This window comes from Scleropages formosus, chromosome 12 (genome assembly GCF_900964775.1).
Source record: "Scleropages formosus chromosome 12, fSclFor1.1, whole genome shotgun sequence".
NCBI classification, from domain to species: Eukaryota; Metazoa; Chordata; class Actinopteri; order Osteoglossiformes; family Osteoglossidae; genus Scleropages; species Scleropages formosus.
Genome location: NC_041817.1, coordinates 29,234,105 through 29,248,533, shown reverse-complemented (window position 1 = coordinate 29,248,533; position 14,429 = coordinate 29,234,105). Strand labels below are relative to the sequence as shown.

The 14,429-nt window shown below is 51.9% G+C and overlaps 2 protein-coding genes across 3 annotated transcripts; both read right to left on the bottom strand.

Annotated features, from left to right (window-relative positions):
- Positions 1–461: 461 nt before the first annotated feature.
- On the bottom strand, positions 462–5,373 carry orc2 (origin recognition complex, subunit 2). Of its 2 annotated transcripts, XM_029256696.1 has the most exons (17): positions 5,187–5,372; positions 4,819–4,923; positions 4,600–4,725; positions 4,380–4,487; positions 3,700–3,792; positions 3,530–3,561; positions 3,385–3,442; positions 3,113–3,300; positions 2,908–3,006; positions 2,706–2,815; positions 1,975–2,107; positions 1,763–1,859; positions 1,432–1,578; positions 1,171–1,342; positions 1,027–1,088; positions 802–920; positions 462–721 (listed from the first exon to the last, which is right to left on the bottom strand). In XM_029256696.1, the coding sequence occupies exons 2-17, from the start codon at positions 4,913–4,915 to the stop codon at positions 638–640; spliced, it is 1,725 nt and encodes a 574-aa protein (XP_029112529.1). In that variant the 5' UTR covers positions 4,916–4,923; positions 5,187–5,372; the 3' UTR covers positions 462–637. The 2 variants fall into 2 exon arrangements, with proteins under 2 accessions (XP_029112529.1, XP_029112528.1); XM_029256695.1 differs by having other exon boundaries at positions 3,385–3,561; positions 5,187–5,373.
- A 2,830-nt stretch (positions 5,374–8,203) lies between these two features.
- On the bottom strand, positions 8,204–12,579 carry prmt2 (protein arginine methyltransferase 2). Its single transcript, XM_029256931.1, is given in 9 exon segments — positions 8,204–8,236; positions 8,335–8,503; positions 9,695–9,831; positions 9,955–10,084; positions 10,551–10,726; positions 10,834–10,998; positions 11,469–11,660; positions 11,701–11,898; positions 12,493–12,579. Coding segments are annotated over 9 exon segments (1,287 nt in total).
- Positions 12,580–14,429: the final 1,850 nt, after the last annotated feature.

Here is a 14,429-nt window from a genome sequence, read left to right as displayed (position 1 = left end):
GGTGTATCCGCTCCTCCTGCAGCCTTGCGCCCTGTGTTGCTGGTTAGGCCCTGGTTTGCTGCAACCCTGCTCAGGACAGGTGGTTTTAGACCATGTGTGCGCGCGCGCCTGTGCTTTTTATGCGTAGAAAGGTGCACGATATACTAAGTCAAACATGACAAACTTACATTAGATACCCACCATACCTAACTGTTCCGACTCGCGTTAAAATCCGACTTAAAGACGGACTGAGGACACGGAACTCCTTCGTAACTCGGGGACTGTCTGTATAACAAAATATACGTCCAAGACACGGATGTTTTTGGATTCATATGCAGAACTGCTACTACATCCAAACTGTAAGGAAAGTTACCACCACTCTTCTCGAGCGCATCTTCCCTTTGCCCATCAAAGTGCAGGGCTTTTTAAACACGTACATGAAATGCAAGCTGGAGCCATTTCCAATATTTTACTTTTACCTCATTTATTTATACATTGTAACTTACATTCATTCTGCTTTCATCCCAGTCAGTTTGCATCTGAGACAATGGAGAAAACGCAAGAACGTCCAGGTGGCGTGTAGGTACAGCATGACGTCCGGGAGATGCCAAGGAACGATGCCGCACAGTCGCAGGTGCAGGGCCCCCCGACCCTGCCCTCACTGCGCGTCCTCCTTCTCCAGGAAGTCAGTCAGCGTTGCCGGGTCGACGGGGATCAGCAGATACTCCACGCTGTCGGCACCCTGCTCACGACAGTCGACACGTTCCGAAGTGCTCACGGCGAACGACTTGCCGATCCTCAGCCGTCGGCGCAGAAACTCACCTTTTTGGTGCGGATGAGTTTGTGGTCGCGGAACTCGGTGAGCTGCGTCCTCAGGGTGACGTCACTGTTCACCAGAAAGGCCTCGCGGCACCGCTGGTAGAACTCCTGGAAGGAGAGCCCTGCGGACACAGGCCGGCAGCTTTAGCGGAACCCGCGGTCCAAGGCCAGGGGCCTCCCGGCTCTCTGTGCGGACAGGAGGACCGACTCACGGGGACATGGCGATACCTGAATACGAGGGGTTGTCTCTGCTCTCCAGCTGGAACTCTGCAAGCAGCCTGAAGATACCCCTGCGGACACCGGGGCAGAGAGTCACCGACGGTCTTGCTGCAGACAGATGACAAGGACAGGTGGATGGGTGAGTGGCGCTACCTGGCGTTGGGCGTGAGGCTGCGGAGCACGTGCGTGAGGGAGCTGAGCGCCAGCGCCCCAGACTGCTGCACCAGCAGCGAGTTCTCGTAGGACGTCTCCTCGGCGTACGGCAGGTAGGTGGTCGTCTCGTACCACAGCCAGTTGAAAAGGCTCAGCTTCGCCTGGTCCCACACTGAGCAAAGGACATCACAGAGAGTGAGTGAGGCGGCTGAGGGCTGAGGTGAGCCTGTCGCTCGCGGCAACGGCGCCGCTTATACCGACCGAGCGGCGCGTTGATGTGGTCGATGGATGCCAGCACGTGCACGTTGGTCAGGGAGGCCAGCTGCCCCAGTGCCTGCTGGGTCTTCTCACTCCGCAGCATCGGCCCGTCAATGTTGTGGATGACGAGGTACACCTGCAAACTCGGGTCTGGTGGGGAAGATGTCACATAGGGTGACGGTGACGCCAAACTCACGTTTTCAACCCCTCAGGGAACAATTGCACTCTGCAATATGCAAACTGACTGGGAGAATAAGTTGCAAGAAACTTGTCTTTAAGACGGGTGGGCGAATGACTCATCACAGGGCGGTAAAGAAAAGGTCCACCACTGCACCTTGTCTCAGGGATTTCATGATGAAGTCCATCTGCTCCACAGGGGAGCGGAAGCTGCCCTGATGCTCCAGCACCTCCACCGTAATGGAGTTCAAAATCTGGAGAGGCAGACAGAATTTAGGTGGGGAGGTGCTGCTGCATGGGAGGAGGGCGGAGCTCTGGAGCCATGGGCTTCAGCTGCAGCAGCAACTGCAGCAGCAGCTGCACACTGACCGACTTGAGGGTGATGCTGGGGAAGAAGCCGTTGACGACCAGGTGAGTGACGCCAAGGAGCCTCGATGTGCGGAACCGTTCCAGCAGTGGCTTCTTGGAGCCCAAGCCGTAGAGCAGCACGTTGAAACCCAGCCTGTCGGCACAAGGAGCCCAGAGAGCATCATCGCTACCAGCAGCGCATGGAAGAGAGAGCAGGGGGTCCAAAATCGAAAGACTGTAGCTTCTCAGTTCTGGCCCTAACGTGGTAGAATGAGCTCCCTGTGTCCCTTAGAGCTGCTGAATCCCTGCCACATTCGAGGCAGGTCTCAAACCATCTCTAAGAGCCACTTCTCTCCGGATAGCTCCATAAATTTAAGTCACATCATGTGCTACAACCACCTCTGTGTTTCCTATTGGCTCTATATGTGGCTTCTGGTGTAATGTGAACGCTGGGGAAAAGGAAAAAAAAAAAAGAAAAAAACTGTCCCAGTGGACACCGTGACTGTGCTTCAACCTCCATGTGACTCTCTCTCACTCTGCCTGCTGTGAAATCACTTTTGTTCACCGAGTCGTCTTATTTGGAAGAAAAGAATCTGCTAGGCGAGCAAATGTAAATGCAAGAGTGACTCTGCCTCCTAGTGGCCATCGCCGGTGGAGCGCTAGCGCTGCTGAGGACCTTGTGACCCCTCGTCTGGCACAAAAAGGAACCTTAGAATGAGCAGAGTAAACAAAAGTAGAAAAGAGCCACTCACTGTAACTGCAGCATCCACTTGCTAAAAAATTTCTCGTGCTCCTTGTTCAGCTGATTAATTTCGTCTGCATATGAGGACGGTTTCCCATCGAGGAGCCTGGCCAGTGTTTCCTAGGAGAGCAGCGCAACCGCAGCATCACTCTCTCTCTCTCTCTCACTCACTCACCCACCCGCTGGAAACAACGGAGGGGCGGAGAACACACCTGGTCAAGCTTGGGCGTCTGCAGCTTTTGAAGAGTTCTGTCAGAGGTCGTGACCTTCGAACTGGCGTGAGCTGTGAAGTACTCCTCCACCAGGCTGGGCTACAGGGCAACCAAAAGGCAGCAGCGCCGGTCACTGTTGTGTCACGTGACCCCGCGTGACAGTTCTGCGCCAGTTCAACGGGCCACGGGACCCCCCCCCCCTCACCTCGAGACCTTTCTTGGGTTTCTTTGCGGGAGTTCTGTAGAGAGCCGCCGCAGCCACCTTGCTGGGGGTCGTCAGCTCAGCCTCACGCAGCTCCTCCTTTTCTTCCCTCTCCTCCTCGTCGTCGTCCTCCTCATCCTCCGAATGGGAGGGAGACAGGTCGCTGTCGCTCTCAGACCTCAGGTTTGGAGCTGAGGAAACAGTTTTAACAGCTTTGTGCCGCTCGGAGCCTAAATGCGTTGCGGTGAAACAGCGGAGTGTGGAAAGGGACTCACCAGCCAGTCGCTTCCTCAGCCGGTGCGGAGTGCTCGATACAAACCGCACCTTTCTGCCCTGGGGAAGGAAAGAATTTAAGCGTGAAGCCCAGGACTCTCCAGCTGGACTCCGCACGTCTCTTCCCCTACCGCCTGTAGGACGAACCTTCGGCGGAGTCCTGGTCTCGCCGGCCGCCCCTGCAGAGAGAGCAGCCGTGAAGCGCTCGGCTCGTCCCGCACCCAGATCCTAACCCAGACCCGCACCCACAACCGCGGCCCTGACGAGCTGAAGGAGACGGATGAGGAGGAGCAGGGAGAGCGGCGTCAACATCGTACCCCTGCTGCCTCTGGATGGGCTGCCGGCCGCCTCTGGAGAGCCCGGCGAGCAGAAGGTGACCGTTCTGCCTGGTGCCCGCGCCATCTCCGATGCTGCGCACACAAGGAAGTGGGAAAGCAGCATGAGGATTGAGGGCTTTGAACGGAGTGCTCGCCGAGGGGCTACAGCTCGGGGCCGGACTTGGCGCGAAGAGCATTTGGGCGAAGGACGACACGGGTGAGCAAAATGTCCCAGTGTCTCCTGTGTGTGTTTGTGTGTCTAAAGCTTTGTTGTCGATGCACTTTGTTTACTCTTTTTGTACTATAGTGGCTAAATACATGTTTCTGCAGGCGCGGTGCCGCAGACAGCACTGGTACCTCCCTGCGCTGAGCTCCAATCCGGCTCAGTCTGCGTGCAGTTTGTATGTGCTCCGAACGCTGAATGTTTAAGTGGCTTTCCTCCAGCTGCTCTGGTTTCCTCCCATAGTCCAAAGACATGTGCTTCAGGTAACCTGGTGACTCGAAAACTGCTCTTTGTGTGTGTGTGTTTGCCCTGTGACAGACTGGTGGGGGTACCCTGATTAGCCCAACACCCTGTTCTCCAGTGTCCCAGTAAACATTTCCTGGGAGAGCTGTGCACACGTGGGGGGGGGGGGGGTCGGGTACTGAGCGGAGGAGGGGTGGAGCGGAGGGTTACGAACCCATCTGGGCCATCTTGTGGGAGCGCTTGGCGGTCTGGAAGGTGAACACGGCGCTTCCCCCAGGGCCCGAGCTGCCGCCGCCGCCGCCACCGCCGTCTTCCTCCCCCGCTGCAGAGAAGAACGGCGAGACATTGGCACTTGTTCATACGGCCGGCGAGACGCACGCTCCTCAAGCTGCCGTGAGCCGCTCTCACACACACACACACACACACACACACACCTGTGGCTCCTGTGCCCAGGGCGTCCAGGTAGTCCTGCTCGCCGACGCTCCCTTCGCACTCTTGCGGTCCCTGGTCCTCCTTGAGGGCGAGGAGCTTCTGCACAGAGCCTTTGGGCACCTTTGCACCTGCAAGGAGAAGCCAGCGGCGTGTGACGTGTGACGTACGTACGTACGTGCGTGCATTCGTTCGTTCTGCGTCTATTTGCGTGCGTCTCCCACCCTCTCGCCGCTCCACGATGTGCTCCAGGACCTCGGCGTCGCCCACGAAGCGCACGTACAGGCCCGAAACCTCCGCGGCCCGCTTCGCCGGACTCATGTCTTCCCCTGTGGACACACCCGACCCGTCATTATTATATATTAATTTATTAGCCCAAATTCACACATGACACGTAGATCAGCGCTGTCGCTCTTGACGAGGTCAACTACGCGTTTTTCGCCAACAGCTCTGCTCGAAACGCGGGGGTAAAAACACGATTAGAGCTGAAAAATGGGGATTTGTTTTGAGAGCGAAACTCCCCTCAGTTTAACACTAATCGATGTCATCGGACTCGTGCTAAATGCTAAACTGGCTGCTAACAACAACTTACACTGTAAAACAAAGTCCGCTGAGAAACCGGTGCGAGAGTCAAGTTGACTCAAGTGTTCGGAAACGCAAAGCCCCTGTCTACTTAACTGAAACAGATTTAAATTAAGTCGATGAATAAATAAACATCACTCCACAGAAGCACACTCCCGCCACAGACACGATAACATTTAAATAGTGTTAAAGGGCAGAGGTGACATTCAGCCAATCAGGCACGGAGAATGTAACAAAACGACATTTCCCATGATGCATTTCAAGGGCAGCGAGCATTTTCGGCCAATGACGTACAGACAACGTGATGAAACAATGAGCGAAAATGCGCCCATCGCGCTCACATCTTAGGCAACGAAGCGTGTTCGTATTCTGCTGAATTACCAATGTACATTTATCGCTTCACTCACTAGTACTATGATGACATGTCTAAAATTATACTGTGGCGCGCAGCGCCGTGGGTTTAGATGGGGCGAAGGAGGACGCGGAGGCAGCGTTCATAACGAACGGTTTATTTGAACACCAACACAGAGGGAATAATGCTCTCGGTCCAAGGACCCCTTTTCCTCTAAGGCCTGCGCTTACAGCCAGCCTGCCTTAGCGCCCCTACGCTCCCTCACCACACCAAGAGACACGGTCACCCCACCATTTTCCCCCTAAGTGCCCCCAGTGGTTACACACATATAACATTACCTCCCATAATGCAACTATCTACATTTAAACAGTAACGCGGGTCGTTACAATACTATAACAGGAGTGAAGTGTAGTGGTTACAGGTGCCGAGTACTATGACCTTCAGTACTCTGAAGGTATTGTAACGGCGCTGAGGGGTTATATACCGGCATCTGTAAATAGTTTATGTTGTTAGTGTTCATAATCATATACGTAGTTGTGTCGTTCTATTTTATGCTCATTGTTGAAGAGGGAAATTCTGGGGAGTCCCGGGGGTAGCCCTAACCGTGGGGCTGGGAGGGGATTCTCCAGTTTATTCTGCACTTTTTTGTACTGTGTGAAGAGCGTTAAGACCGCTAGAAAAAGACATGTATGCGTTTAATAAAAAGCACGTTCCTTTTTCCCTGACTCCTGAACCAGTTTCCAGTAGCTCCATGGGCGAATGCAACAGCATGATTAATCCAGGCTGAAACGACACGGTGAAAATTACCCCGCTGTATAAATTATACGCAAATAATTAAAAATTGTGTTTTTGGAAAAATCGTAGAGTAAATAAAATAGTTTGTATTATTTTCAATATTAAAATAATTATAATGTGGCACACAGCTCCGTGGGTTTGGATGGGGCGAAGAAGGACGCAGAGGCAGCGTTCGTCTGGAACGTTTTCTTAAACACCGGCACACAGAACGCTAACGCCCTCGGTCCGAGGACCCCGTTTCCTCCAGCCAGCCTTCCCAGCCTGCTTAGCGCCCCCAGGCTCTCTCCTCTTTCTCCAATCACACCCTTACATTCCCCGTACGTCACAAAACGCTAACCAATTACGTTAAACATATTTCCCGCCAAAACAGTAACGCGGTCGTTACAATAACGTCTTACATAAGGGGTTGACTTAAAAGTATTACATGAAACAAGTTAAATTAAATTATAGGGCGATGTAGTTTATAAAACAAATGCAATTACAAAATATAATGTCCAACGACAGTCTGTACACTGAAACATAACCTAGTGTAAAAGATTTAATTTTGGATGTGGCGACACTAGGAGACCGTTCACTAGTAGTAGTGCGTGTGTGTCTATGATGAGTCTTTCCTCCCCTCAGCGTTTGCTATATGCTGGACTCTGTACATGCACACTGGAGTGCAGCAGCAAGTCTTCTTGTAAGTTATACATGTGTTGTATCCAATAAAGACTTTGAAGGTGTCGGAAACCAACCCGGACCGGTATCGTTTGTTATTTTCTGGGGCCTTAAGTGTCTAGGCGAACCCGACAAGAACGCTCGGTTACACTAGCATATAATTAAAGCTGCACCGGATGTCTCTCCTCAAACTGCCGGAGGTGAAAAGATGACTTCTGAAGCTAGAGCCCATCTTAATAACTTGATTTAGTTATTGTCCAGAACCATTGTAAGGAGCCGCATTACCGAGTGTTTGAGCGGGAGAACGCGGTAACAGCAATTGGTCGAATTTGGGTGATGTACGAGGAACATAAGGGGGTCAATTGTGTCTGCCACAGGGGAAGGAAGAGGAGAGATCCTGGCGGTGCTAAGCAGGCTGGGAAGGCTGCCTGGAGGCGCAGGTAATCGAGGAAAAGGCCTTCTCGGACCGACAGCGTTATTTCCCGTGTGCCGGCGTTCCAATAAACGTTCGTCATGAACGCTGCCTGCGCGTCCTTCTTCGCCCCGTCTGAATTCAGACCTCTGGGCGCCACAATATTACACCGTCATTCTTCAACACTGGGAATGTGCGTTTCGCATATGAAAATAGCTGCAGTTCGTTATCTGAGGGGCAGAGATATGGAAGATATTTCTCCAAATAAAGACGAATAAAGATAAACGTAACCCAACGGGGAAATTAATGGGTTTCTATCTTGGAACGGTATGAGTGGAGTGGAGTGGAGTGGAGAGCAGAGCAGAAGCCACTCTTATAGAAAGCCATCTGAGTCGCTCAAGATGACGCCCATGTTCCCATTTGACTGAATGGCCCACATAAGGTGTCTGACTGGTTCACAGTCCTACAAAATAATACAGCTTCTTCCTGATCCTCTGAAATAACTGTGACATGTCCTGAGTATGAACAAATACCGTTGACGGATGAGTTCGTTTTTAATTTTGAGCAGTGTTCTTTCAATTTTCTTAATACAATGGAAACAAATGCCCACAGAAAGGCAGTACTTATTATTTCCTCCAGCGAGAAAGACTGTTCACAAAGCAGAGGACACTACACCACTTGCAGGCTGGAGAAGCTTGTCCTCTGTCTCAAACCTGAAGCAGCCAATGAGGACTTTCCAACTCATAACGTGAGGACACTCATCATGTCCACAGATTGCCCTTTTCCTAATCCTGTGGTGTCTTGACGGTTGTCACCTCCACATGGGGAAGCTCTTATTGTAGGTCTGAAAGAGACAAAGGGCGTACAGTCAGTCCTCTACACATCAGTGCCATCAGCCTCACTCTGAGCTTTCAGTCCTTCTCCACATTGGAGAGTCCTTGCCTTGCAGGTTTCTGCACCATCACCATGCACACTCCACTGCAGAGTCACAGTCATGTGACGCCTCCACACGGGGATCCGCCGAAGCTGGAGGGTCCCGCAAATGGAGTCCCCGGGGCGCGCTGCAACGGGGGTGTCCAGCATGAACAGAGTCCGTTTCCAGTGAGTCGGGCTGCGGACAGAAGGACAAAACACCGGAGAGTCCAAGGAAGGTGGCAGCATCCTAGGTGTCGAGTCGGCCCATTTCAGTGACATTATTTAACACTGTTGTGTCCTGGGAAGTTCAGGCTGAAAGTACAGTGGAACCTTGGTTTACGAATTTAATTTGTTCCATGTATTCATTCGTCCTCTGAAATTTTCATACACCGAAACAAATTTCCCCATAAGAAATAATGTATAACAGAATAATTGGTACTACGCCCCCAAAAATATTACTCGAGATCCGCATCCATTGACCCTGGCGTTTTTTTCTTTATGAGACCGGCCTTCTCGCAAATGATAGCTTCGGACACGCTATCACCCGCTAACTGCCTCTCGTTTATCCAGATAAGCAACAACTTCTCTATGTCCTCGATGGCCTAAGACCGTTGCTTTGTTAACACTGACTGTCACTCCTTTTGCAACATCAGCCTTCGTGATTTCTTCCTTATTTGCTGGGATGGTACAGATCGTTGATGCCGACTTGCTGTACATCCTGGCAAGCTCATACACGCGTACACCACATTCATGCTTCCCGATGATTTCCTTCTTCAGTTCTATCGGGATACGGACAACCGGCTTCTTCTTCTCAGATGCTGCTATTATCTTCTTGGGTGACATCGCTGCTTAGGGTATGCACAATACGTACGTACGCTAAAGAAAATCACAAAGAATTTCTCGAACGCGTGCGCGAGAGCTTTGGATACGAGACGTTCACAACGTGAGGCTACGTATACAACTGATGCTTGGCAGAGGGTATTCGTTGTCTCCCTACTCGCCCGATGCTTCCCGAAGCGTACCCACGCGTACAGGTTCAAACAGGATGTTCGTGCTCGGAGGCAATCTTTCGAAAACCGAAGAAGTTTACGAATACATTTATTCATGAACAGAATTATACGTACTGAATGTTCGAATACCGAATTTGACGGCCTTGGCCGTTCGCGTGCGTCGTATTCCGAGCCACCATTCGTATACAGAAACATTTTTTCTGCGTATTTGCACTTTGTACTCCGAATTATTCGTAAAAAGAGACGTTCGCCAACCGAGGTTCCACTGTACATGACAAACATGATATGTTCTCATTTCTCATTGCAGTAGGGTCTTTTGCCCTCAAAACTGCTGCATTAGAGAAGGTGCCACTGTACACACCATGCTGCTCACTTACTTACTATGTGGTCCGGTGTTGAGCTCCGCTGGGGTACCGCCTGTCTCCAGACTTCGGAACCGGGCGCTGAACCAGGCCGTAAAGCCATGCAGAGTCCCCTGGTTCTCCACTCCGAACTTGAATTCACCAGTCATTTTCTGGAAAAAATCACAGGAAAAGCAGGGAAAAGCACTTTCAGGCAAGACTGAGCAATGCAGACCTCCACCACACTAAAGTCACAGTTGACACTTTGAATGGAAGAGTCCGGGCGCTACACCCACCTCCAAGTCAGCAACCTGCACCGTGTGCATGTCCAAGGTGATCACATCGCAGGGAGCAGACAGGCAGTCCTCAGGCTTACTTTCATGGTTGAATTTAGGCTTGGAGAAGAACTCCCGCTGGGCTATGGGCCTGGAACCCAGCACCAGAACAGAAACTAAACGATGGCTCTGGATCTCCCAAGCAGCTCTGTGCTCAGGCCGGTGACCCAGGTGACACGCATTAGCTATGACACCTGCCTATTGTGACCTGCGCTACCTCTATATGTCTGTGAAGAAGATCTGAAGTTACCATGGTAAGGTCACAGAGGTTATGATATTTAGGACAGGAGAAACTTTATTCATCCTTACTGGGAAGTTCGCACCAGCAATGATATGCTGCTCCATCTAAGAAGCTCCAATGTGGTGAACAAGTATTCCAGAACTCTCTCAAATCATCATGCAGATCAGATGTTCATGATTCCAGTGGAAGACACTCTGCTCAACCACATACATGTTTAAGGAAGCTTCTGGTATGGACCACACCAAGGAAACGCTTTTCCCTGCCACACGAGGAAGAGTCATCAGCCTACGTAGCACAAGTGAGCAGGAGCGCTTACTGTAGGCAGCTGAAGTCCAGGCCATAAGGACATTTCCAGAAGCTCACTTTCTCCTCGTATTCCGCCAGGGCCTCACAGGGTACGAGTACCAAGGAGGCGGACGAGGGCCACATTGTACCGCCCTCCTCGAGCCAGCGATCTCGCGCCACCAGCACAGATTCCACCATGAATTCAAACTGGAAAAGCAGTGAGCACCTCTCAATAGGTCACCCTAGAGTACCTGCAAGCAATGACCTGCTTGATTGCGGTTTGCTGGAGTTGCCCATTACCCTGTAACTCGTACCAGGAGACAGTTGCCCATCCAGTCGGACACCAGAACGTCCACCTTCTCGGGCAGGACCAGATCCCCCGCACGGCTGTGAATGACGGTCACCAAGGCCTCACAACCATTCTCCTGGACCAGCCTGCGGGTGTGGACCACCATGGTGCTTGCCTCCACCGCATACAGCTGTCAGCGATCAAGGACATTCTTCTCATTAGGACTCAACCCACTTACAGAGATGTAAGGTACTTTTCTCAAGGGTGTTACAGAAAGACTTCTTTGTGGTGCTGAAATAGTGACCTTCAGAAGTTCTCACGTTTACATTTCTACACTTTTTCATTTAGTGGACGACTTTCTCCAAAGTGACGCACATCTCCGAGAGATACTGCCCTTACGTGTTAGGTCTCCTCAAACAATAACTCGTGGAGACAGACCCACAGACTTGGTGACACCTTTTAGGGGAGGCCCCAAAAAACTAACCTGCTAAATTATACTCTGAGCGTCTTAATGGAATAATTTAAATGGAAACAAACAGAAGTTCAGAAAAATAGAACTGGAAAACTTTTGTCCGACAAAAGGTGACAAGCGATGCGATCCAAAGCCGGTGCGGCTCAAGGGCTTTGTCTGATCTGGCGACTCTGGTCAAACAGGCTCACCGCAGCAGGCTGGGAGAAACGGGCACAGAAGAGGCTGATGATTCCTGTCCCGCAGCCGACGTCCAGGAGCACTCGTCCCCTGAGAGAGGCGCTGTTGGCGCAGATCGCCTGTCTGACAGCATCTCCAGGCGGAGCTTCTGCACGGGGCGACATGTCCACAAGCAGAGAGCCGGTGACGTGCAGGTGGACTTACTGCACGCTTACTACGGTAACAGCGTGTTCTCCTCCTCACCAGCGTGCCATAGCTTCCGTAATACTCCTCATCCTGCCAGGGACAGTCCACCTCCACCTGCTGCTCTACCTGCTGCTGGGCGCGCGCCTGCAGGTGATTGGACGGGACGTAGCCCGAGAGGCCGTGCAGTTCTGCCCAACACCAGTGGGGGGAGCTCTTGTGAAGGACGAGCAGTCGGTCCCCTGCGCTGAAGCGGAGCTACAATTGGAGAAAAAAGTGGCGAGCAGTGATTTATTTCTACACCGCGCGCGTTTACCGTGGCTTTACTGCCAATCACTAGGGTAAAATAGAAGTGCATGTTTAATACACGGGCACTGCTGCGCATTTACCGCGTAACTATTCTTAAATCGTGAATAAAACAAGTCTGCGTCAACATTAAAAAAGACAGCATATGTCAACAAAAAAAAACCAAATACTTTGTTTGAGGTGTAATAGGAAACCCTGGCATAGAAACAGATTTCACCAGACTGCTGCTGATTTTAGGAGAAAGTCGCTAAACGAGAATCGATCATTCGTGTCTTCGGGCTCCGGCACCACGGAAACACGTGCGAGGTGAATTTTGCCGAGACAAACACACGTCAACAGGTTATCGATTATAATTACATACTAAATACATCACCTCACCTGTCCGTCTGTACCGCAATTACTGCCTGAGGTGAAAACAAACTCGCGATCGATCGAAGAAGAGCGTCAAACTCTTTCGCAACGCAAACCTGACACTGTTCCTCACTGCAATCAATAATCGATAATCAATAACCAATAATAATCCATTCCGACACGTGTGACACCTACCTGGTCGTCACTCTGTCCACTCCACGGGGGAGAAATCTGCAACCGCGACGAATTCTTCGGCTGAGCATCTTCTTCGTCCATCATCATGATGACGCAAAAAGTGACACTACTAGCTAACTGTAACTATAATTATATAATAAATAAGTGACCGTGTAACCCGTCACTTGTCGTTACTCACTCTGCTGCCTAGGGTGTGCCTGCTGAGACGGGGAAGATCCGTCATCCTCCGCGTCTAGATCAAACTGCCGTGCGTGCGGCCTTTGGGTGGTGGTGGGAACCGCTGGACTGCGAACGCTGAAGGAGACGTGCCGCTAGATGTTTCTCCCTCTTGCTGTTGTGGCAGATCCGGACCTCTGGTGTGTATGTGTGAAAGATTGTGGTCGGAACATTGTGACTCGGCAGCGCCCCCTGTCGAAGCCTCGTCGTTTCAGGGGGCGCGTGGCTCTTAGATCCATCGGTTTTGAAAGAGACTGCGGTTCATCGAGCCCGGGAAAGGTCCGGGCGGCTGAGCCGTCCCCGGACAACCCCGGCAGAGCTGCTGGAAACGCCCTTTTTACGGTACCGGAGGGCCGACGTGGAGCTCGACCCAGAGACCTTTCGCGCCGCTCGTCTTTGTGCTGCTTGGCCCTTGTGTCACGTCTCTTTCCTGCTCTGCTCGGACGGAGTCTCGGCCGCGTGTACGAGACTTTGTCCTGAGCATCAGTAGAGAGACGGTCAAAACGGGCCTCGCTGGGCCGAGCGTTCACCCGTCCGCCGCTCGTCCTCCACATGTCCTCTGTCCCGCCCTTGGTTCCTGTTCTGATCTGCTGAGGACTGGAAGGGAGCAAGCAGGGAGGGACATGGGGGAAGGCCTGGTAACGTGGACATGAAACTGCTGGGAGTGCGAGTCGTGCTGTTCTCTCCTATGTCCACGCAGTCCGCGGTGCAGGTGGCAGAGTGATGGCGCGGGGGACGGTGCCGTGGTCTGCGATACGTCTCCCTGCAGAGTTACCCCCTGTTGGACATTGACGCCGGGGCTGAGTGTCTCTGTCCTGGCAGATGAGGACGTCTAGATAACAGGCGTGTTTCTGACAGATGCTGACATGTTTCATGATAGCAGGACAATAATAACGGCACCCCCTGCAGAGAGTGAGTCACTGCGACTGCTGCTTCTCTTCTCTCTCTCTCTCTCTCTCTCTCTCTCTCTCTCTCTCTCTCACACACACACAAGATCATTCAGCACCTCGTAAATCAGTCGCCGTGTCGTGGGGCAGCAGGTGGAAAAGCAGAGAGCCGTCGCCTAGCAGTCAAAGGTCATGGGTTTGAATCCCACCTACCCGCTGCAGCACCCTCGAAGAAGGCACTTATCCTGAACAGGTACGGTGAGAAAGACCCGCTGTATTTAAAGCAGCTCAGTGCACAAACCCACAGTACTTTGAACAAGGGGGTTCGGGTAACGAATAAACTGGAAAATAAACAATGAGAAGTCCAGTTGTCCTCGTAGACAGTGTTGTCCACCTTTGTCTCGGTTGACAGGTGTGTGACAAACAGACAGACGACTTGTCATGTGGCAAATTTATCAGTTGGGGTTTGAAAAAAGGACATTTGCGCTAAATGGCACCGCTGCCTCCTCTCTGCCCCCCACGTTGCCGTGGCCCTCGCTGCTATCATTAGTGCCCCTTGGTGGGAAGGGTGTGCAGGCGGCACCCCTGAAGGTTCTTCTACTGCTCTCAGCTGTTTCTTGACCCACACAGCTGCCTGTTCTCAGTGTGCAGGGGTCACACATTACATTTGTTTATTTATCACATGCTTTTCTCTAAAGCAGCTTCCAATGAACTCTATATAGTGTTACCAGCCCACACACCTTATTCACCGTGGTGACTTACGCTGCTAGATAGACTACTTAGTGGGCCACTCATCCAAACATCAGTGGAACACACACACACTCTCTCTGTCAC

Excerpts from the sequence above, each read along its gene's own strand:
- orc2 (XM_029256695.1), bottom strand. The coding sequence starts at position 4,915 with ATGAGTCCGGCGAAGCGGGCCGCGGAGGTTTCGGGCCTGTACGTGCGC. Across the intron at positions 3,562-3,699 it reads CCCATCCAGAGGCAGCAGGG|GGGCGGCCGGCGAGACCAGG; the intron begins GTACGATGTTGA and ends CTCTCTCTGCAG. Across the intron at positions 3,301-3,384 it reads GCTGAGGAAGCGACTGGCTG|CTCCAAACCTGAGGTCTGAG; the intron begins GTGAGTCCCTTT and ends CTGTTTCCTCAG.